This window comes from Primulina huaijiensis, chromosome 7 (assembly GCF_012295235.1).
Source record: "Primulina huaijiensis isolate GDHJ02 chromosome 7, ASM1229523v2, whole genome shotgun sequence".
In the NCBI taxonomy this organism is placed as follows: Eukaryota; Viridiplantae; Streptophyta; class Magnoliopsida; order Lamiales; family Gesneriaceae; genus Primulina; species Primulina huaijiensis.
In genome coordinates this window covers 7,012,130-7,034,265 of record NC_133312.1, presented here as the reverse complement: position 1 = coordinate 7,034,265, position 22,136 = coordinate 7,012,130, and the positions used below count along the sequence as shown (strand labels likewise).

At 33.3% G+C, this 22,136-nt stretch overlaps 2 protein-coding genes across 3 annotated transcripts; both read right to left on the bottom strand.

Annotated features, from left to right (window-relative positions):
- Window positions 1-208: 208 nt before the first annotated feature.
- Window positions 209-5,797, bottom strand: LOC140980270 (uncharacterized). The gene is made up of 5 exons (XM_073446002.1): window positions 5,702-5,797; window positions 5,130-5,191; window positions 1,027-1,087; window positions 799-928; window positions 209-677 (listed from the first exon to the last, which is right to left on the bottom strand). Exons 1-5 carry the CDS (start codon window positions 5,742-5,744, stop codon window positions 638-640), a joined length of 336 nt encoding a protein of 111 aa, XP_073302103.1. The 5' UTR covers window positions 5,745-5,797; the 3' UTR covers window positions 209-637.
- A 13,400-nt stretch (window positions 5,798-19,197) lies between these two features.
- On the bottom strand, window positions 19,198-21,384 carry LOC140981846 (scarecrow-like protein 3). Of its 2 annotated transcripts, none has more exons than XM_073448335.1 (2): window positions 21,023-21,384; window positions 19,198-20,883 (listed from the first exon to the last, which is right to left on the bottom strand). In XM_073448335.1, exon 2 carries the CDS (start codon window positions 20,812-20,814, stop codon window positions 19,405-19,407), a length of 1,410 nt encoding a protein of 469 aa, XP_073304436.1. In that variant the 5' UTR covers window positions 20,815-20,883; window positions 21,023-21,384; the 3' UTR covers window positions 19,198-19,404. The 2 variants fall into 2 exon arrangements, with proteins under 2 accessions (XP_073304436.1, XP_073304434.1); XM_073448333.1 differs by having other exon boundaries at window positions 19,200-20,865; window positions 21,023-21,382.
- Window positions 21,385-22,136: the final 752 nt, after the last annotated feature.

Sequence of the window (22,136 nt, the reverse complement as noted above, 5' to 3'; positions counted from 1 at the left end):
GCATTCTCTCTAATAATTGTTTGATTTGTATGCTAGTGAACAATGTGATGAACCGAGTACGCATCCGGAGGAGATGACGACATATAAGAGCAAAAGTGGAGCACTGAACTTCTTTCAAAATTTGAAACGACAAAAGTTCAAAGGAAAATCGGTGACAACAACTAATTACAATGAGATCCAAATTTATCTAAGTCAATATATTGAGACTACGGATAATTACGATGTTCTTGATTGGTGGAAAGTAAATTCTAAACTTTATCCAGTGTTATCTGCAATTGCAAGAGATGTCCTACCCACTCAAAGTTCAAGTGTTGCTTCCGAATCAGCATTTTCAGTATGTGGAAGGATCATTGGTGACCAAAGAACTAATTTAAAGCCAGAAACACTTTCCATGCTAACGTGCCTACAAGATTGGTTTGCAGCAGAAAAAAAGAATAGGACCTCTGGCGCGATCGACGAATTCCAAATCTCAAGTTCCGACGAAGATCCAGAATATTCAAAATATATTTTAATAAATCGTGATGAATTCATGAAGCCCAGCGTTCGTCGTTGACTGTTTGCGGATGACGATCAGCACTCCTCCACGAGTGCATAGTGCGACGATACTGGGTAGCTATGTTCTTGTACCATAACTGTTTCATGGTATCGTCAAGATGATCCAGCCATCTATATTTTTTCTGTCAATAAAATGCAAGACAATAATAATGAGATATATTGTTACTATGACGTAAATTAATTTTAAAACCATAAATTAGAATGTTAAGCAATTACAATAAAAATCTATATACCAAAACTTACAATGAACTTCTCCCAATACCACTGTCGCTGGTCTGCAGTAACATGCTTCCATGAATAGCCTTCGTCGCATGTCTGTAACGAAAATTGAGCAGTAATGAACCGGATAACCTTATTGTGATCCGGCTGAAATCTGTTATCGAAAATTTTAAAATTAGCGACGACAAATATATAATTTTTTTTTACCAAAAAATGAGACTAAATAAACAAAAATATAATTTTATAACTTACATGTTATCTGCGACCCATATCGGAGTACGACCATCATCCGGAGGTGATTCGTGCTGCTGCTCTGCCATATATACAGACAGAATGTATGTATGCAAACGATTCAGTGATTATGTGCACAAAATAAAATATATTTTATCCAAATTACAATTCAATTATAAATAAACTCAATCCTATTCATTTTCGTCGTAGATGTCACGAACATCGTCGTTCGAATACTGAACCTCTTCTGTTTCACACTCAGTGCTGTTCAAATCAATTTCATTGTCGTACATAACATTAACATCGATTAGATTTTGAGACGTCAAAAGAAATTGAGTTGAAATGTCATGAGGTCCACTTTCGTTGTTTTGAAATGCATCGTTCACATCAATTTGATTATGCTCAGTATTTGACTCAACATCAGTGACATAAGCTCGCCTACGTAGACTACTCACATACATCCAATCTGATTCAGCTCTCTTCGTTGTTGGATAAGTCAAATACACAACTTGCGAGGCTTGCATAGGAAACACAAATGGTTCGTAGTATCCCAGATTCTTTTTTCGATTCATATCAACAATTTTGTACTTTTTGTGTATGTGTGTGCCCAAGCGAGGATGAGTATCAAACCAGCAACACTTGAAAAGTACAACTTGTTTCATTGGTAGACCCGGATATTCAATTTTTACTATTTCTTCAATTTCCACATAAAACTCAGTCACATTTCCACTACTCATATGACCACTCACTTGAAGCCTCGAGTTATTTGTATATTTGAACGAAGTGTCATGCACTGTGTGAAAGTTAAATCCATTAATGCAATAACCTCGGTAAGTCTTAACTTTCATCAAAGGACCTCGTGCAACTTGTTTAATAATTGGATTTTCAATTTGAACATCCGGCGAGGTAGCCTACGATAAAAAAGTTTAAAACTTTAAATCGCATTATTTAACAGTTTATTGAAATATTTAAATAAAATTATAAATTGTCATTTATACATATTGACGAAACGACTGAAATAAATTGTTTTGGATGTACACCTTGACTGAAGAGTCATTCATCTCTGGATATTCCATACAGATGTAATTCTCGTACATGTTGCAGTGCATTGAATACAATTAAAAATCTGAAATGAGTGTTTATATAATTCAATGAATGTTATATACATAATACATGACAAATGGCTTTATTTAATTGCAATTGTGCAAAACATATGTTGAAACTGCATGATATTCTTCATTTGTTAGCCATCGCGATTTTGCAGCTCCAATCTTCTTACAACGAGTGCGGAATATTGAAAGAAGTTTGGAGTTATTAGTGTCAACGTATGTGCTTTCATGAGCTTTCTCAGTTTTCCGCCTTCTAATGCCCGTTGAATCACTGAAATAATGCTGGCATAATATAGCAGCCTCCTTAACCAAGTACGCATTCCATATGGAACCCTATACTCGTGCCTTGTTACGCACCATGTTTTTCAATTTACGTAGATATCTTTCAAAAGGATACATCTACCAAAATTGTACAGGACCCATGATGCGTGCTTCATATGGTAAGTGTACAAATGCTCCATCGAGTCGAAAAAACTGGGGGAAAAATCTTTTCTAACTTGCACATTATAATGGAAATTTATTCAATTAAACGCATCATATCACTTTGTTTAACATTCCGCGCTGTTAAGTCTGCAAAGAATATACTCAACTCGGTAAGAGCCTCTCAAGCATCTCGTGGTAATAACTCTTTGAATACAACAGGAATTAGTCGCAACATTAATACATGACAGTCATGACTCTTCATACCAAACATCCGCAACTTGTTAATGTCTACACAACGCGTCATTTTAGAAACATATCCATCAGAGAATCTAACTTTTTTAAGCCATCTAAAAAGCATTTGTCGGACATGCTTGTCAAGTGTGTAATTTGCTTTCACATATTTGCAGTCTGTTGTAGATGGACGCAACTCGGTTCTAATACCCATCTGAACAAGATCAGCTAGTGATTTGACATTATCATTCTACACCCTTGAATATTACAAACCATATTAAAGACATTGTCGAATACATTTTTCTCAATATGCATGACATCCAAGTTATGTCTTATAAGGTTCGTACTCCAAAATGGAAGCTCCCAAAAAATACTCCGTCTTCTCCAACCACATCTCGTCAAGTTACAAATTTCCTTATTGATTGTGTCAGAGCCAATCTCATACGAAGGTCTAAAACTAAATTCGTCCAACTCATTGAGTAATACATCTCCATGTTTAATGATAGGAGCCAACTGTAACACTTGTCTGCCTCTGAGAAACATTGCCTCTGAGAAACATTATCCTATTACGATGCAATGTATGATCTTCAGGTAAAAAATTTTGATGATTGTCGAATCATGATGTCTTGCCACTACATGGCAAAATAAAGGCGTTTGAATCAGACATACAGTGAGGACATGCTTGTTTTCCGACAGTGCTCCAACTAGACAACATTGTGTATGCGGGGAAATCGCTTATCGTCCACATCAAAGAAACATGCATATTAAAATTTTGTTGGGCGTGAATGTCGTACGTGGGAACACCATTACACCACAAGGATTGAAGCTCAGCAATTAACGACTGAAGGAATACGTCAAGTTTGTCTTTTGGGTTACTTGGTCCAGGTGCAATCACAGACAAGAACATGTATTCGTCTTTCATACACATCCAAGGTGGTAAATTGTATGGAGTAACAATGACAGACCATGACGAATACTGCTGGCCACTTTGTCCAAACGATTGAAATCCATCTGTTGATAGTCCTAATATCACATTTCGGATTTCTGATGAAAAAGAAGGATGCAAAGCGTCAAAATGGCGCCACGCTGCACAATCAGAAGGGTGTGTAATAGTGTCACCGTCAAAATGGTGATCATTATGCCAACGCATATGTGACGTTGTAGCTTTCGAAGCACACAATCTTTGCAAACGTGGAGTGATCGGAAAATAATACATCAACTTGTATGAAATTCCTTCCTTCTCAGGATTTTGATATCGACGTCTACTACTTTTGTATCGAGGATGTTCACATATCTTACACTATGTCAAAACATCGTCAACACCCCAGTATATCATACAATTATTCTTGCATGCATCAATCTTCTCAACCGGAAGCCCTAGATCTTTGATAAGTTTCTTGGTCGTGTAAAACTCTCAGGGACGTAGTTATCAGACGGACATAACTCTGACATGAGTTGACACATGTCATTGTAATTGCGCTCGGACATGTTGTGTTCATGTTTCATCTTCAGTAACCGAACGAGCACAGACAACACATAATGACTGTGTGGATTTTCATCTCAAATTTCTTTATCGGTTGATTTAATGCTTTCATACAATGATTTAATAAAACTGTTTGGACTTTCTGAAACTTAGGGGAAAATATTTATTGTAATATTTTCTTCACCAAAATTCTCATTCTCATTTTCAGGGTTCTCTTAAAAGTTAACATTTTCTTCATTAGTATCAAAAAAATACAAAAATGTAGTTTGATCAATTCGTGGTGCAACACGATACGAAGATGACGAAGGAACATCCACATTAAAATTAGGATAGAACGGATGAATGTATTCCTCTCTATGAAAAAACCAATTGTAGTAATTTGGTACAAATCCATAGCGACCGAGATGTACCTGAACGGTATCTTCATCTAAATATATTTTGTTCTGACATTTTTTTCCGATTGCAAGGACAACATATATTTCCATTTAATAAACACTCAAGATTGACTAATTGCAAATGTTACAAACGACTCTACACCAACACAATATTCATCCGTTAGAAATCCATTCTCCAACCGACGATACATCCAATTTCTATCGTTATCCATTTTATCCTACAAAAGAATAAATAAAATGTATTTTACTGAATCGCTATCATTTACTCATTAATTAAAAAAATTAATATACGAACTTGTTAATTAGTTCTCATTCAACAACATAAGTAGATAGATTTAATAATTTTAATGTGGACAATTAATTGAATATTTAAATTATATAATATAATATTTTAATAACAAACATGTAATATATATTATTTAATTCCTAAATAACATGCAATAAAAGCAAATTAAACTATGTATAAATCTACAACAAACTTACAATCTGACCGTAGAAGACGAAGGAGCACTGTGCACGCGCAAAAAAATCAGCTGAAAAACGACCTGCACTACAAGCTAACGAAATTCATTATCTTAATCAACACTCAGAAATTTACCAAAAGTTGAAGCTAAAAAACTTACCACAAATCGAATCTAAAATCGCCTAACATAGATAAATTTATCACAGATGTGAAGCGGTGCGGAGAAAAATGGACCGAATAGGCCCCTATTTATAGACAATTTGCGACGGTTTTTCAGATCAATAAACAGTCGCTAATAGCGACGGTTTTAAAATCGTCTCCGATCTTAGAATGAAGCTGGAAACGATCTTAAAATCGCCTAAAACTCAAGAGTAACAAGCTGGAATTTCACACTAGAGGCTGAAATCGAACTCTTAAAATCCTTAAATTCGAAATACTGCAAGCTGGAACAGAAATTGAGCTTTGCATACTTCCAACATTAAGCCAAAAATTATCAAATATCCAATATATCTAACAATGTTGCACCAACTCTAATTCTCAAACTAAAGCATTCTAAATATCCGAAACAAACTTTAGATCGACGAATTTATACCTTGACGTCTTCCAAACTCGGTACCTACAATAATAAACCACATAATAATCAACAATGGTGTGTTAAATTCGACTAGAACAATGGAAAAAATCTCAATTCGGGAACTAGAAGCTAGAATTGTGTTCGAAAATGTCCGAGAACGAAGCAAATTCGAACTGGAATGGACCAGCAGCTGTAATCACCGGAAAATGGTTGGAAAACGTGCTGGAAAAACAGGGGATGGTTCGAAAATATTTTGGGGTTCGATTACAGCTTATGCACGGTGTGAAATCAAAGGAAACTCACCTGAAAACCTTTTGAAATTCAAGATCAAGACAGCAACCAGAAACAAGGCTCGCGCTAGGGCTTCGGTCTGTCTTCTTCATGTAGATGCATACACGCTCATGTGGTGGTGATTGGTTTTACACGCGACTTGGTGTGTGTATTAATATTTATTTATTATTATTATTATTAGTTTTTTTTATAAAATTATTAAAATAATCAGGTCGGAAGGGAAAGTTGGTGAAAAATCCCCAATCAAAATATTTTTTTATGTTCACTCCCTTTCTCCAACCGACGATACATATGTCATACAAAATGTGGTACACTTTATGTGGAATGTGGTACACTTCATGTGGAAATGTGGTATTAAAAAAGTACCCAGAGTCTGAACACAAAAAAAATCGACGGCTGGGGACTGAAAGCCAATTTCCCTAGGTCGGAATTCCTGTCAGATAGATATAATTTTCCGATTGCTCTTCTAACATTGATCTAGACAAGAAAAATCCAGACAACTCGGATTTTCGAATTTTTCGCCAGCCCTAATATGGCTTATATAATTGTTCTCAAAATAATAAATAACTTAACTACAATTTATCATTTTTTCTGAAAATTTATCAAATGCAATACAAGTATAAAATATGTAGATTATCATATGGCTTATATAAATATTCTCAAAATAATGAATAAATTAATTACAAGTACGAAGAAAATATGAGAAAAATATATTAAAGAAAAAAATGGTTAAAGGGGTCATTTGGGTAAAAAGAACGTGAGAAATTAAAAAATATTAGGAACACAAGAAGTGTGTTTGCAATTTGCATGTATGCATAAAGTTTACTAGAGATAATACCCATTTTCGTCCTTTTCGTTAACCGTTTCTCCCATTTCAGTCCCTCATGATTTTTGACTGCGTAAATAATCCTTCGAGTTTTCAAAATATTCCCGAATTGGTCCCTACCGTTTATCTGACGTTAAGATTAACGTTGACTCCTTTACCTTTTACTCCCAAACTCTACAAGAACCCTAATCCCCAAATTAGACATATGAAGGAAAGGGAAAGACGAACTCGAAGAAACACCACCGATTTCTTTTTTGAAATTACTGTTTGGTATATTTGCTAAAGTGGAAGTCGGTAATGGCTAAAAGAAGTATAATGTCTCTTGAATTCACCCCAAATTATGGTAATGTTTCTCTTATTTAATGTGCTGACTTTGAGGATAAATGTTTTGAGATTTATCACATTTACTTATGTTACTCTTATGCATTTTAGGCTGGATGCGAGAACCCACTCTTGTTACAATTAAATTGTACTACAATGGTTCAATGGACAGCAATCGCAAGAGGAAAACATACAAAGGTGGGAGTACTGAATACTTTGATTTTGTGGATATGGATAAGATAGGCTTGATTGAACTCTAGGGTTATGCTGAGCAAGTAGAATGCGTGGAGAAAGATAAGTTCAGATTTTGGCACAAAATCGGTAAATCTTTGAATAATGGTAGATATTTGGAAAGTGATGCTGATGTGGTTCAAATTAGGAACCACGTCCCCAAAAACTTTGAAGTGGAAATTTATATTGAACATGATGAATTTGTTTCAATAAATGAGATAGATGCATCTGGTGTTTTAGAGAAACCAAAAGAAGTTGCACCGAAAACAAGGGTTGGAATCACTGATGAAGATGAGGCAGAATTTTATGATAGTGAGTTTGATTTCGATGAAGATGATAATATTAGGGGAGAAGGGGGAAATATAGTCATTGATGGTGATATTTCCAATGATTTGTTTGAGAGAATGCAAGGTGATGAAGGAGATGATGATTGTGCAGAAAGTGATGAGTTAGAGAGTGCATTTGATTCTCAAGAGGAAGATTCACAAAAATTCGAAATGTATGCCTACTCTGAAAATCCTGATTTGAAGCTTGGTATGATATTTAATTCCAAAAAAGAGGCAAAGTTTGCTATAGAAAGTCATTGTATTAGACGAAGGATGGTAGTGAACTTTGTCAAGAATGATAAAAGTAGGCTTCGAGGTGTGTGCAAAAATGAAGGATGTGAATGGGTTATTCATGTGTCACCAATGAATAAGGACAGTTGCTGGCAGATAAAGACATTTAAACCTGAGCACAAAAACTGCTATTGGAATGTTAAGAACAAAAACATCAAGTCAAGCTGGTTAGGTGAAACTTTTGTGAGTAAATTGAAATCAAATCCTAAGTTAGGTACCAGAGAGTTCCGAGAAGAGGTTAAATCCTCCATTACCACCATTAATGGACCAGCCCTGTGGCCTGAATGCCAGTTAACTCCTCCATTACCACCAATCTATAAAGAAAAAGTTGGTAGGCCAGCTAAGTTGAGAAGGCGACAACCTGATGAAGTTCCTGCTTCAAGACAATCAAAGTTGAAAGGTGTTAAACGAAACAACAAGTGTCGGACATGTGGTGGGTTTGGACACAATCAAAGGAGTTGCAATATAACTAAAGCAAGTGGTTTAGATAAGCCAACACAAGAAAACAATGAAATGGACAGAGGTCAAATTCAAACACTGCAAAGGAAAAGGGTACTGGATCATCATCAAAATCTTGAAAGTACCGGATCATCATCAAAATCTTGGATGGTTTTGGAACTAGTGGTTGATGACATGTTATCTTGTTTTGTTGGATTCTACATTTTATGGAAGTAGTGGTTGTGGACATGTTATTTATTTTTTGTTGGATTTTAATGGTTGTGGAAGTAAATGTTGTAGTTTTGAAAATCTCTTCATTTTAATGCTGCTGGTATTTGAATTGGGAAATCTCTTAATGGTGCTGGTTGTGCTGATCCAGCATTTTAATGGTGCTGGTTGTGCTGGCATTTGAATTGACACTGCTATTCGTAATAGTGCTGGTACTCATACATCTAAAATTTGGATACATATAATTAACAATCACAGTTGCAAACACAAGATGAATATTATACATCTTACTCAAGTCATTGTTGAAGACAGATTGTTGCATTGTTAATTCAAATCCCATAATACATAAAAGAAACTTCAGTGTTTACACAAGAGCAGGATAATCGAAAATGATACAAACACATGCATCACTAGATGTGCCTCACTAGCTGCGCCACCAACAGAAGCAACAACAACTCTATTTATCTTCACCAAGGTGTAGGGACTGTAGTATTTCTTTGATCTCTTTAGACAACTCTTCCATTTTCAATGCATTTTTTCAATTCTCACATTCTAATTCCATTTGAGCCTCCACTAAGTGGGCTATTATTTCATACTCTTTCGGTTTTCCGCTCGAACTTGCATCACATGTTGAACTTGAACATTTTGCCTCGTCAGAGTTAAAAGTAGTAGCTCCACCAGATTGTTTTTTCATGTACTAATCAAAAGATTTCAGTGCCTCTTCTCTGCTCCAATAGGATTTGTGAGAAGCTCCACTGTATTTATTCACTTGAAGTTGAGCCTCCTCCCAATTCTCGTAAACACCGGGTTTTCGTCCAACAAATACAACATATGTTTTCCTCTGCATTAAATAAGAAATTTCAAATAAAAAAAATGCATAAAGTAAACATGAAAATCACGTAAGCAAATCACAGAGAAAGTTACACAATACAAACTAAATTTGTAATAAAATAATAATGCTACTACTCTGTTCAAAAATTTTGATAAACCACCTTCGAAATTAGAAAAATATCCTAACAAATATCCTAAAATTTTTGATAAACCACCTTCGAGTTGGTCTCCATCATTATCCTAACAATTTACCAAAATATTGATAAACCACCTTCGAAATTTAAATTCGAAAATGCTGAGATACAGTATATACATACATATTCCATTTCAAAATTACATAAAAGTTCACAAAATACGAATGCTACGAACATAATAATCGAGAAGCTACAACAAAATCATGGAAAATAATTAAAAGCCTTTACCATGGCAGATGTTGTAATGGAATCAATGAATCTGGAATTGCTACATTTTCTTCGAGTTCGACATTCCCTTTCCTTCCATCGTTTGATTTGGGGATTAGGGTTCTTGTACAGGTGGGGGAGTAATTTTGAAAAGAAATAGTCGACTGACTGCCTTCATAAACAAATGATCATGTGAGTGGCACGTGATATGAGTCAACGTTAATCTTAACGTTAGGTAAACGGCAGGGACCAATTCGGGAATATTTTGAAAACATGAAGGATTATTTACGCAGTCAAAAATCATGAGGGACTGAAATGGGAAAAGCGGTTAACGAAAAGGACGAAAATGGGTATTATCCCAAGTTTACTACATATAACAACTTATGTCTTATCGATTTAATGTAAACTTTTGTAGATTTTTAAAAAATTATATGTAATTTAAATTTAGTTTTTAAAAATTTTACAAAAGTCTATAAGTATTTAAAATGTCAGTGCACTTTTAACGACTCAGTTAAATTCTATTAATTACAAGAATTAAAGCCTAAGTTACAACTATGAAATGTTAAAAAATGTCTTTGATTCAACTTAAAGATTTGATTGAACATTTAATTGAGAAACTTCCCAAATTTACGTACTCACTTTCATTTATATTAAAAATAATATAAATAAAGCACTAAATTTTCATTATTTTCTCTTCCATATGTTTTTCTTTTTATTTGTGTTTTTTAAAAATATATTTTTTATTGTTAAATTGTTTAAAATCTCAAAATTTTAAATTTTTGATGTCCAATCACAAGCTCCGTGAAATTTAAAATAATATTTAATAATAAAAAATTATTACACCGTATAAAAAAATTAAAATATTTTATTGATCCATAAATTGAAAATAATAATTGCTTCTTATAAGTAAAATTTAATTTGTTATTAATTATTATATAACATTTGATGTTTATTTATTTTCTATAATTTTAGTTAATCTACATATTAATTTGAGAGATTTTATTAAATAGACTTCACACAATTATTATAATCAATTTTAGTCTTCAGTTAAATTAATTTACCAAAATAGTCTTTTTATCATATCAAATTATATAGATATACCCTATCATTTAAACTCTATTCACTATCAATTTCTTCATATCAAACTCTTTATTTGATTTTTGTAATTTCTCGAATAATCTTATGAATTCCATGCATTTGGACATAGAGTGGTGATAATTTGAGATAATTTTTTTGTCGAGTTGCGTTTTATTATTTTGAAGGATTGTTGTGCATACTCATAAACTGTTAGCATGGAATAAAATATAGACTTAATTGAGACCATCAGATTTTTTGTTTACATTTGTGTAAACTCACATTGCTGTAATTATTACATTTCATAACCATGGTGATTGGTGATTTTGTTTACATTATTTTGCATGAGAAACAATCGTAATTAAAATATTATAATTTTGGTGATTTCGTATGCACTAATTCAAACTAACAATTCATAATTTTATTAAAATATGTTTATTGATATAAGTAAGTAGTATTAAAAAAATTAATATATTATAAATTAAATAAAACATAACAAATGTTAAATCAACTCTTAAAAAAAATAATAAATAATTAAACAAATGAATCACGAAAATGGAACATGTGTGTTCATAGAAAAGGGTATTTTAAGATTTTTTTTTACTTAAATAAGACATAATGCAAAATGTGTAATAAAGAAGACCATTTTTAAAATTATGACTTCGAAATGGACTAGAATAATTAATTTCCCTATTAATAATTTTGATTACACAAAAACTCCCGTGAGACGGTCTCACGGGTCAATTTGGTGAAACGGATATTTTATATAGGTTATTCACGAAAAAATATTACTTTTTATGTCAAATATATTACTTTTTATGTAATTATGGATATGACTAATCCATCNTTTAAATGAATAAAATTATTTTAAGTTTGCTTATTTATTAATATTGAAATTATTGTTATGTATTTTTTAAAAATATTGATTAAATAAATAAACATGTTGAATTGATTTGACTAAAATTTAATTATAATAAATTTAATAATGTCTTATTTATTATCTTTTTTGTAAATTCAATAACTACAAATATTTATATTATAATTAAAAACATTTTAAATAAATAAAAATTATTCTTGTTGAACTAATTTCAAAAAAATGTAAAAAAATCACAATCTTAAGTTATAAAATCATTAAAGTTATATGAAAAAATTTAAAAACATCATTAAAAGTCATGTATGTTGTGAAAAAGTAAAAATTTACGGTAAAAAAGTAAAAATCTCAAACTCTCAAAATTATCACACTACACACTTTATAATATTTTTCTCTCAACTCAATTGTGATTTTCTTCACAAATGAGAGATCTATTTATAGAAAATTTTTACAAATAATCCAAAAATAAAATACATCATTACCTACATCATCACACACTAATTTTCAATATTCAACACCTAATTTTACCTAATTTTCAACATTCAACATTCACATTTTCAACACAAATATTTAACACATTTTTAAATAATTTTTCAACACTCCCCCTTGTGATGATGATCATAATGATTGTATACATTACGTGTTTTTATACTGCCTCGTTAAAAACCTTACTAGGAAAAACCCATTGGGATAAAAACCATAGTAAGGGAAAAAGAGTGCAGTCACGTAAACTCCCCCTCATGTTGACACGAACAATTCTTCACAAATTTCGTAGATTGCGCATCCCAATATTATATATGTGCTTTCTGAATATTGTCGTAGGAAGTGCCTTTGTGAAGAGATCTGATGAGTTTTCACTTGATTGAATGTGACGAACATCAATACATTTATTCTTCTCAAGCTCCTTGGTGAATGCGAAGAACTTAGGAGGAATATGTTTAGTTCTGTCGCTTTTTATGTATCCTTCTTTCATTTGAGCAACACATGCAGCATTATCTTCATATAGTATCACAGGCTTCTCGTCGAATGATAATCCGCATGAGATTTGGATATGTTGAGTCATTGATTTTAACCACACACATTCACGGCTTGCTTCATGTAGTGCAATAATCTCGGCATGATTTGATGAAGTTGTTACAAGTGTTTGTTTCTGTGAACGCCAAGAAATTGCAGTGCCTCCACGAGTAAATACATATCCAGTTTGAGAACGTGCTTTGTGTGGATCAGATAAGTATCCAGCATCGGCATAACCAATTATACTTGGATTAGCATCTTTTGAATACAAAAGTCCCAAGTCTGTCGTTCCTCGTAGATAACGGAATATATGTTTAATTCCGTTCCAATGTCTCTTTGTTGGATATGTGCTAAATCTTGCCAATAAATTTACGGCAAAAGATATATCAGGCCTTGTACAATTTGTAAGATACATAAGGGCACCGATAGCACTTAGATATGGTACTTCTGGACCAAGAATATCTTCATCATCTTCACATGGACGGAATGGATCCTTTTCTATGTTTAATGATCTAACAACCATTGGAGTACTTAAAGGATTTGATTTGTCCATATTAAAACGTTTAAGGATCTTTTCTGTATAATTTGTCTGGTGAACAAATATTCCACATTCTTTTTGTTCAATTTGTAAACCCAGACAATACTTGGTTTTTCCAAGATCCTTCATTTCAAATTCTTCTTTCAAGTATGACACAACTTCTTGAATTTCCTTATTTGTTCCAATGATGTTTAAATCATCAACATATACAGCAATAATTACGCATCCGGATGTTGTTTTCTTAATGAAAACACAAGGGCATATTGAATTATTTACATATCCCTTTTTCATCAAGTGATCACTTAGCCTATTATACCACATTCTGCCGGATTGCTTCAACCCATATAATGATCTTAGTAATTTCACAGAATAACATTCTCTGGGTTTTGAACTTTGTGCTTCAGGCATCTTAAATCCTTCAGGGATTTTCATATATATATTACTATCAAGTGATCCATATAAGTAGGCTGTAACAACATCCATAAGACGCATTTCTAAATTTTCAGATACTGCCAAGCTAATCAAATACCGAAACGTAATTGCATCCATCACAGGAGAATACGTTTCTTCATAATCAATTCCAGGCCTTTGAGAAAAACCTTGTGCAACAAGTCGAGCTTTATATCTTACTATTTCATTTTTCTCATTTCGCTTTCGAATAAAAACCCATTTGTATCCAACAGGTTTTACACCTTCAGGTGTAAGGACTATAGGTCCAAAAACATTACGTTTATTTAGCGAATCCAATTCAACCTGGATGGCATCTTTCCATTTTATCCAATCCTGCCGATTTTTACATTCACCAAAAGATTTTGGTTCATGATCTTCATTATCATTTATGATGTCGATTGCCACATTATAAGAAAATATATCATCAATTTCTTCTATATCTTTTCGGTTCCATATTTTTCCAGTATTAATATAATTGATAGAGATTTCATGATTCTCGTCAGTTTGTGGTTCTGACAAAACATTTTCATCATCATGTGTTTCTTCAGGAACATCATTCTCTATTTTGTGATCATTATGTGTTTCTTCAGGAACATCATTCTCTATTTTGTGATCATTGTGTTTCTCTATGAATTTTCTTTTTCGAGGATTTTTATCCTTGGAACCAACTGGCCTTCCACGCTTCAGGCGTTTAATGACATCATGACTATCTTCAATTTGTTTCTTCGGAATTTCAATTCGAGCAGGGGCATTTGCAGCATGTATATATGATTTAGTTACCCCTTTTGTGTCTGCAAATGCATCTGGTATTTGATTTGCTATTCTTTGCAAGTGCACAATTTGCTGTACATCTTTTTCACATTGTTTTGTTCTTGGATCCAGATGTAACAATGATGATACATACCATGTAATTTCTTTTTCGGTATGTTTCTGTTCTCCCCCTAACATTGGGAAGATTTCCTCATTAAAATGACAATCAGCAAAACGTGCTGTGAACACGTCGCCTGTCTGTGGTTCAAGATATCGAATGATCGATGGACTATCATAACCAATATAAATTCCAATCTTTCTTTGAGGTCCCATTTTCTTTCGTTGAGGTGGTGCAATAGGCACATACACCATACATCCAAAAATTCTCAGATGAGAAATGTCTGGTTCTTTACCAAATGCAAGCTGCAATGGGGAGTATTTATGATATGCACTTGGTCTGATGCGAATTAATGAAGCAGCATGTAAAATTGCATGTCCCCATATAGAAATAGGGAGCTTTGTTTTCATAATCATTGGTCTAGCAATCATTTGCAGACGTTTAATCAATGATTCAGCCAATCCATTTTGAGTATGTACATGAGCAACAGGATGCTCAACAATGATTCCCATAGACATACAATAATCATTGAAAGTCTGGGAAGTAAATTCACCAGCATTATCAAGTCTAATTTTCTTGATTGTATAATCGGGAAATTGATTCCTCAATTTTATTATTTGAGCAAGTAATCTTGCAAATGCAACATTTCGAGTTGACAATAAACATACATGTGACCATCTGCTGGAGGCATCAATCAATACCATAAAGTATCTGAATGGTCCACATGGTGGATGGATTGGTCCACAAATATCACCCTGAATACGTTCAAGAAACATTGGTGATTCAGTTTGGATTTTGGCTGGTGATGGTCTTATAATAAGTTTTCCAAGAGAACATGCTTTACATTGAAACTTATTATTCTGAAAGATCTTCTGGTCTTTCAATGGATGACCATGTGTATTTTCTATAATTCTTCGCATCATTGTTGAACCAGGATGTCCTAATCGATCATGCCAATTGGTTAATATTGAAGAATTATCAATTACCATGTTTGATTCAATGGGACGTATATGTGTATAATGCAATCCAGTAGGGAGCATTGGTAGTTTTTCAATCACATATTTCTTTCCTGATTTATATGTGGTAAGACACATATATTTCTCATTCCCTTCATTCATTGTTTGAGTATCATACCCATGGGAATATATATCATTAAAACTCAACAAATTTCTTTTCGATTGTGGTGAATATAAAGCATCATTGATCAAAAATTTTGTACCATTAGGTAACAAAAATTGTGCTTTACCACATCCTTTAATCAAGTCTACAGGACCTGATATTGTATTCACCGTTGTTTTTGTTGGTTTTAGTTCCAAGAAATATCTTTTATCTCGGAGGATAGTGTGCGTTGTACCACTATCGGGTATGCAAACTTCAGCTTTGCTCATAGCATTTTCCATATTTGAACTTCAAAAAATATGCAATGAAAAAAAATTAATGACAATACATATTTAAATATAACACATATCATAATTGTACAATAAAACATTATCATATAAATACATGAAAAATAAATTATTGTACATTTATATTCTACCACTATATTGTTCATTTTCAGAGAAATCATTGAGAAAATCTGCAGCATCAATATTGTTCATTTCTATCCCACCAACATATTGATCATTTCCAGAGAAATCATTCATAAAATCAGCAGCATCAAAATGAGTTGAATCACTCAAACGGTCACTTCGCTCAGTGAAGTTGGTCTCCTTTTCTTTCCCCTTTATCGATTCTTTATAAAGTTTGCAAAGATGCTCAGGGGCTCGACAAATACGAGACCAATGTCCTGGAGTGCCGCATCTGAAACAAGAACTTTCAAATCTTTTCGAGTGATTTTCATTAACACTCATGTTTTCTTGATGCCTTTTCTGTGGATGGTTTGGGACGTTATTTTGAGATGAGTTATAGAAATAACTATCTCGATTATTTTCAAAACCACGGCCGCGTCCACGACCACGACCACTTCCTCGTCCACGTCCACGTCCACGACCTCGACCTCGACCTCGACCTCGACCAAAACCTTGTCTTTGAATTTGATTTTGGTTTCCAGGTTTAAATTCATTTTTACTTACAGCATTTACTTCTGGAAATGCTGTTGATCCAGTGGGTCGGGACTGATGATTTCTCATTAATAGCTCGTTGTTCTTTTCCGCCACAAGAAGACAGGCGATGAGTTCAGAATATCTCGCAAATCCACGCACTCTATATTGTTGCTGTAGTGTTATATTTGATGCGTGAAACGTGGAAAATGTTTTTTCAAGCATTTCCGATTCTGTAACCTCATGTCCACAAAATTTTAACTGCGAGATTATTCTATACATCGCTGAATTGTAATCACTGACTTTTTTAAAGTCTTGGAATCTTAACATATTCCATTCATCACGGGCGGTCGGAAGTATAACTTCCCTTATATGTTCAAATCTCTCTTTTAATCCTTTCCACAGAGCCATGGGATCTTTTTCGATGAGATATTCACATTTTAAACCTTCATCAAGGTGTCGTCGTAAAAATATTATAGCTTTTGCTTTTTCTTGTGATGAAGATATACCATTTTCTTTAATGGTCTCGCTTAGACCCAATGACTCAAGATGCATTTCTACATCAAGAGTCCATGGCATATAGTTTTTCCCAGTAATATCAAGAGCGATGAATTCGAGCTTTGCCAAGTTTGCCATGGTGGTACTAAAAATTACGATGCATTTTATTAGTTAATGAATATTGCAATACAAAGTAATGGATAAACAACAAGTACAAGTATTCGTAAAAATAAAGAAAACACACGAGGAGGATATTCTCCGATAAATACAAGACTGGTGAGTATGATAACCAAAATAATTAAAAATAACCTCGTGAAAGCCATCTTCTTTTTTTCTTCGAAAATTTGATGAAGAATAATTTTTAGAGAAGAAGAGAAAGTTGGAGTGATTGAATGTATTTGTGAGATTGTATTTATAGAGCAAAAACTAGCCGTTTTGTTACCGTTTATTACCGTTGGTGTATAAGAAAATAAATGTATGTATTTGTATAATTTTATGGTAATAATATGGTGTATATAATATTAGTCATATTTAAATAATTATGTATATCATATCACATTATTATAATTAGGTGTCATAAGTTATTTTGTTTAAAAAACCTTATAGGCTTTTATACTTGTCGTATCCCTTACCGGGAGTGTGGGATGTCGTCTTAACATCCTCCCAGGATTTATAACAAGTTTTTGAAAAAATTATTTTTATTATTTCTAACAATAACATTATATTATATATTACATATATAAACAATAAATAAATAACAGTAAAATAAATATTATTACTTTTGTTACCTTTTTCTTCTGTTCGGAGCTTGGAAAAATATGGAGGACTTTTAGAGCTTCGTGCTGATAACGTGTTGTGAAAAAGTAAAAATTTACGGTAAAAAAGTAAAAATCTCAAACTCTCAAAATTATCACACTACACACTTTATAATATTTTTCTCTCAACTCAATTGTGATTTTCTTCACAAATGAGAGATCTATTTATAGAAAATTTTTACAAATAATCCAAAAATAAAATACATCATTACCTACATCATCACACACTAATTTTCAATATTCAACACCTAATTTTACCTAATTTTCAACATTCAACATTCACATTTTCAACACAAATATTTAACACATTTTTAAATAATTTTTCAACAATGTAAAATAAATCTAATTTTTTTTTTAAAAAAAATACGTGTATCAAACTCCACGAAAATTTGTTATTTAAAAACCGTCGACAAACAAAATATACTCATCTTGAGATAATGTAAGGGAATCATCTCACCTCAAATGAAAAGAAACTTCTACGGGTAAAAATTCAAATTATGTATTCAAAATAAATACATTAAATCGTTTTTTTTTAAACCAGAACTTATAATTTACCGTGCTTGTCGCAGTACAAGAAGATATGTACGAAACCAGACAAGCCACATGCCGGTAAGGGTAGGGGTATGCAATCGGTCTATTCGATTACCGACCGAATCGAATAGACCTATAACCGATTTAACCGATTTTATTTTCAAATAACCGAACCGATCGAAATATTCATACAAAGCGAATTAACCGAACCGATTTTTAAATCGGTTATTTCGGTCGGTATTTTTAAATCGGTTATTTCGGTTACCGACCGAAATAACCGATATTTTTAAATAGATGCGAATTTTAATAAAAAAAAAACAATGGAGATTTTATAAATAACAAGGAACATTGAACAAAAAATACCAATAATAAATAGAAATATTGAAGATAAAATCATTGGATGAATGAACTTATTTCTAATATATGAAAAGATGAGTTTCCTTCTAATGTATTTTTAATGTCCATATACAACTTAAATTAATATATATACTAATTCGGTTTAACCGAATTTTTCAAATTAAAACCAAAACCGAACCGAATTAACCGATTTTCTAAAATTTCAAAACCGAACTTCCGAATTAACCGAACCGAATTTTCGAATTAATTCGGTTCGGTCGGTTAATTCGGTTTAACCGAAATTTTGCAGACCCCTGGGTAAGGGTAAGTTTACATCCTATAACATTGAGTCGATCACAAATTAAACATTTCAAACACAGAAATGAACAAAGAGTTGTTAAGTTTGAACGGTAAATTACTAAAGATTTTTACATCTGCAGGATCAAGTATCTCCTCTACAAACTTCAAAACGAAGATAAACACGGAGCGGATCTATCAAGATTTCACCTCTTAAACCTCCAAGCCGATACGGAGAGAAGGGGTCGTTCCTGCCAGCAGATCACGACGCTGCCATTCTCTTCTTTGATCTTATAGCCGTCACAACTATAACTTTGCAGCAATTTTTTCGCTTGCAGCATTGCGTAATAGCTCAAAGGAACACTCGCAAAACCACCATGTTCAAATCTTTGATTCCATTTCTCGCGCTTTTCATGTCTTTCTTTTCTCTCCATACCCTCGCACGCTATAACATTCTTAATCTCCTCGCCTAACATCTTTTCCATCCTTAATCTCTCCAAAGATGCTCTAGGTAAAGCCGACTCCAAGCAATCGAACAGTGCAGCATAGAAGTATAAAGACTCAGGCAACCTGTCCATGAGGGATTTCCCATTGTGATCTGAATCTTGTTCTGTCACCACCAAAACTTTCGGAGAAAGACGCCATATGGCATTAAGAAAAGTGTCGATATTTGATGAACCAGTTGAAGATATAGGTGAGGACAAGGATGAGTCGGTACTTGGACTATATCCATTAACCATATCTTTCTCCAGCAATTCACCTAAGGTACCTTGGTTCATTTGTGCTACTCTTTGCAAGTGGATACCAATCACATTCATAGGCGTAGAGGGAGACTTTTTCTTAAGCTCGTTATCCGAGGCCAAAAGAGAATGCAACTGCATCATTGAACTAATAGCTAGAGCCTCCCCTGTTTTGACGGGCAACTTTTCGACATCAAGATTTTCTAGTTTACTAACAATAGGGTTGAATTGAAAAGGTATATCTAACTTTTCCGCCTCTTCGGTTAATATATGGGCCATCTGTTCCAGCATCTCCTTTTGTTGATGAATCCCAGTAATCCTCAAATGAGGCGGACCTTCTGGCCGTGCACTCAAATCTCGAATAAGGGCACACCACTGTGCTGGTTCGGTCACACTCAAATCGATAACATGGACCATCTTTTCCCCCTCCATTGCTTCGACAATCGCTTGATTACTGATCACAAAAGCCACTTTAACAAATGGCAAGAACTCGAAAAACATCTTTTTCACAAGAATTTCCTCCGAAACAACGGAGATTCTAGTCGAGCGAAAGGCCTTGTAAACACCAGGCCAGGTTCTAAGGATCCGATCGGCAAGAGCCTCGGAAAAATAAGACGCAATCCGCTGCATAGTATCACCATCCAGCGATGCAAGATGAGAAATTTGATCAAGGGCTATGTTTGCATTTTCAAGACTTCCCGTCGATACATGATTTGCACAAGTGACCAACAGATGGATTAAATAAAGTCCCCTTTCTTCAGGTTTCAGATCCTTAAGCCATGGATATTGTGACATAAGACCAGGTGATAAAGACGTCATAGGAAACATTTGAAGCGGTGATGAAGTTACAGACGATGATCCATCTTCTTGTAACATATTATTTGAATTAAAACTCCCAGGAAATCAGCAGCAAGACCAGATCTTTTCCTGGAAATTACAAACAAACTACAACTCGTTCAACAATTCCCAAAACAATCACATGAAGCCAATCAAGAATCTATCAACAATTCAAGAACTTAATCACACAGAGAAAATAGAACATAGATATATTAGGCCAAAACATAATCAGTACACAAGAACTCACCGACCACACCAAGATTCTAATTTCCTTTCTGGGTTTTCCAATTCATCAAAATCCCACAAAAAGCCCCAAGAGAATCCCCACAAACAGACTAGATTTTCTCCAACTTATCAAGAGAGGGCCGGTAAATAGAGAAGCTCAGAAGGGTATGGTTCAATTTAAGGCTGAGGATGACGAGATGAGTCAATCTTGGAGAACTTGGTTATCTATGCCAAAATTTGTCATTTTGTTGGTACAACATAGCCCGGTTGTCTACCATACGTGACATGAGTTTTTGTCGTGAGGGATTTGGTGTCCTTTTGCTTGTTGAAAGAATATGGAATTTGTGTGAACAAGTGCCCCTTTTCACTTGTTTTCTCTACACATAAAGTTAAAAGAGGGACTGTCTTGAAATTTGTTCTCATTCTGTGTCTAGGATATCACTTGTCATTTTCTCCTCAAATGGAGAGGGAAAATGGTGCCTCATGTGACAGTGACAGCTAGTCTCTGGGTAAATTCATCTTTTCTATTAATGTAAATTTAGGTATTTTAAATTATACTCAATTTCTAAGGATTAAATTAAGTAAATTGGGTGAATAGATCCGGTTTAAATATGTTTGAATGAGAACTGGTCATAGATCCGGATCCGATCCAAAATAATTTTATAAATCGTTTTTACGGTCAAATTGGTCTGAACCGGTCGGACCGGTCTTGGATGGTAAAACGCCTAAAAACCAGTCCGACCGATTCATCTATTATTAAATTTCATTTTTTTAAAAAAAACATTTTATTTTTTATTTACTTTGAAAAAAATTATTTCTTATATTTAAAATTTTAATTTATATACACACACATATGTTTATTTGGATTTTAATTTTATTAAAAATATTATTTTAGTAATATTAGATCATCAAATTTAAAGTGAATTTTGAACTTTATTAAAAATATTATTTATATTTTAAAATTTATTAGAAATTTTATTTTAAACTTATATGTAGGTTGTTTAGATTTCAAACTTGGATAAATATATCTTTTTTATTATTTATATATACATCAAAAAATCTTTAAAATTTAAAATATATTATTTACTATATTATATTATTATTTTATATAATATAACGATTTTTCGGTCTGATTG

Coding starts and splice junctions, on each gene's coding strand:
- LOC140980270 (XM_073446002.1), bottom strand. CDS start 5,744: ATGTGGTTTATTATTGTAGGTACCGAGTTTGGAAGACGTCAAG. Junction 1,088..5,129: donor TCGTCTTCTACGGTCAGATT/GTAAGTTTGTTG, acceptor TATATATGGCAG/AGCAGCAGCACGAATCACCT. Junction 929..1,026: donor ATATGGGTCGCAGATAACAT/GTAAGTTATAAA, acceptor TTTCGATAACAG/ATTTCAGCCGGATCACAATA.
- LOC140981846 (XM_073448335.1), bottom strand. CDS start 20,814: ATGTTACAAGAAGATGGATCATCGTCTGTAACTTCATCACCGCTTCAA.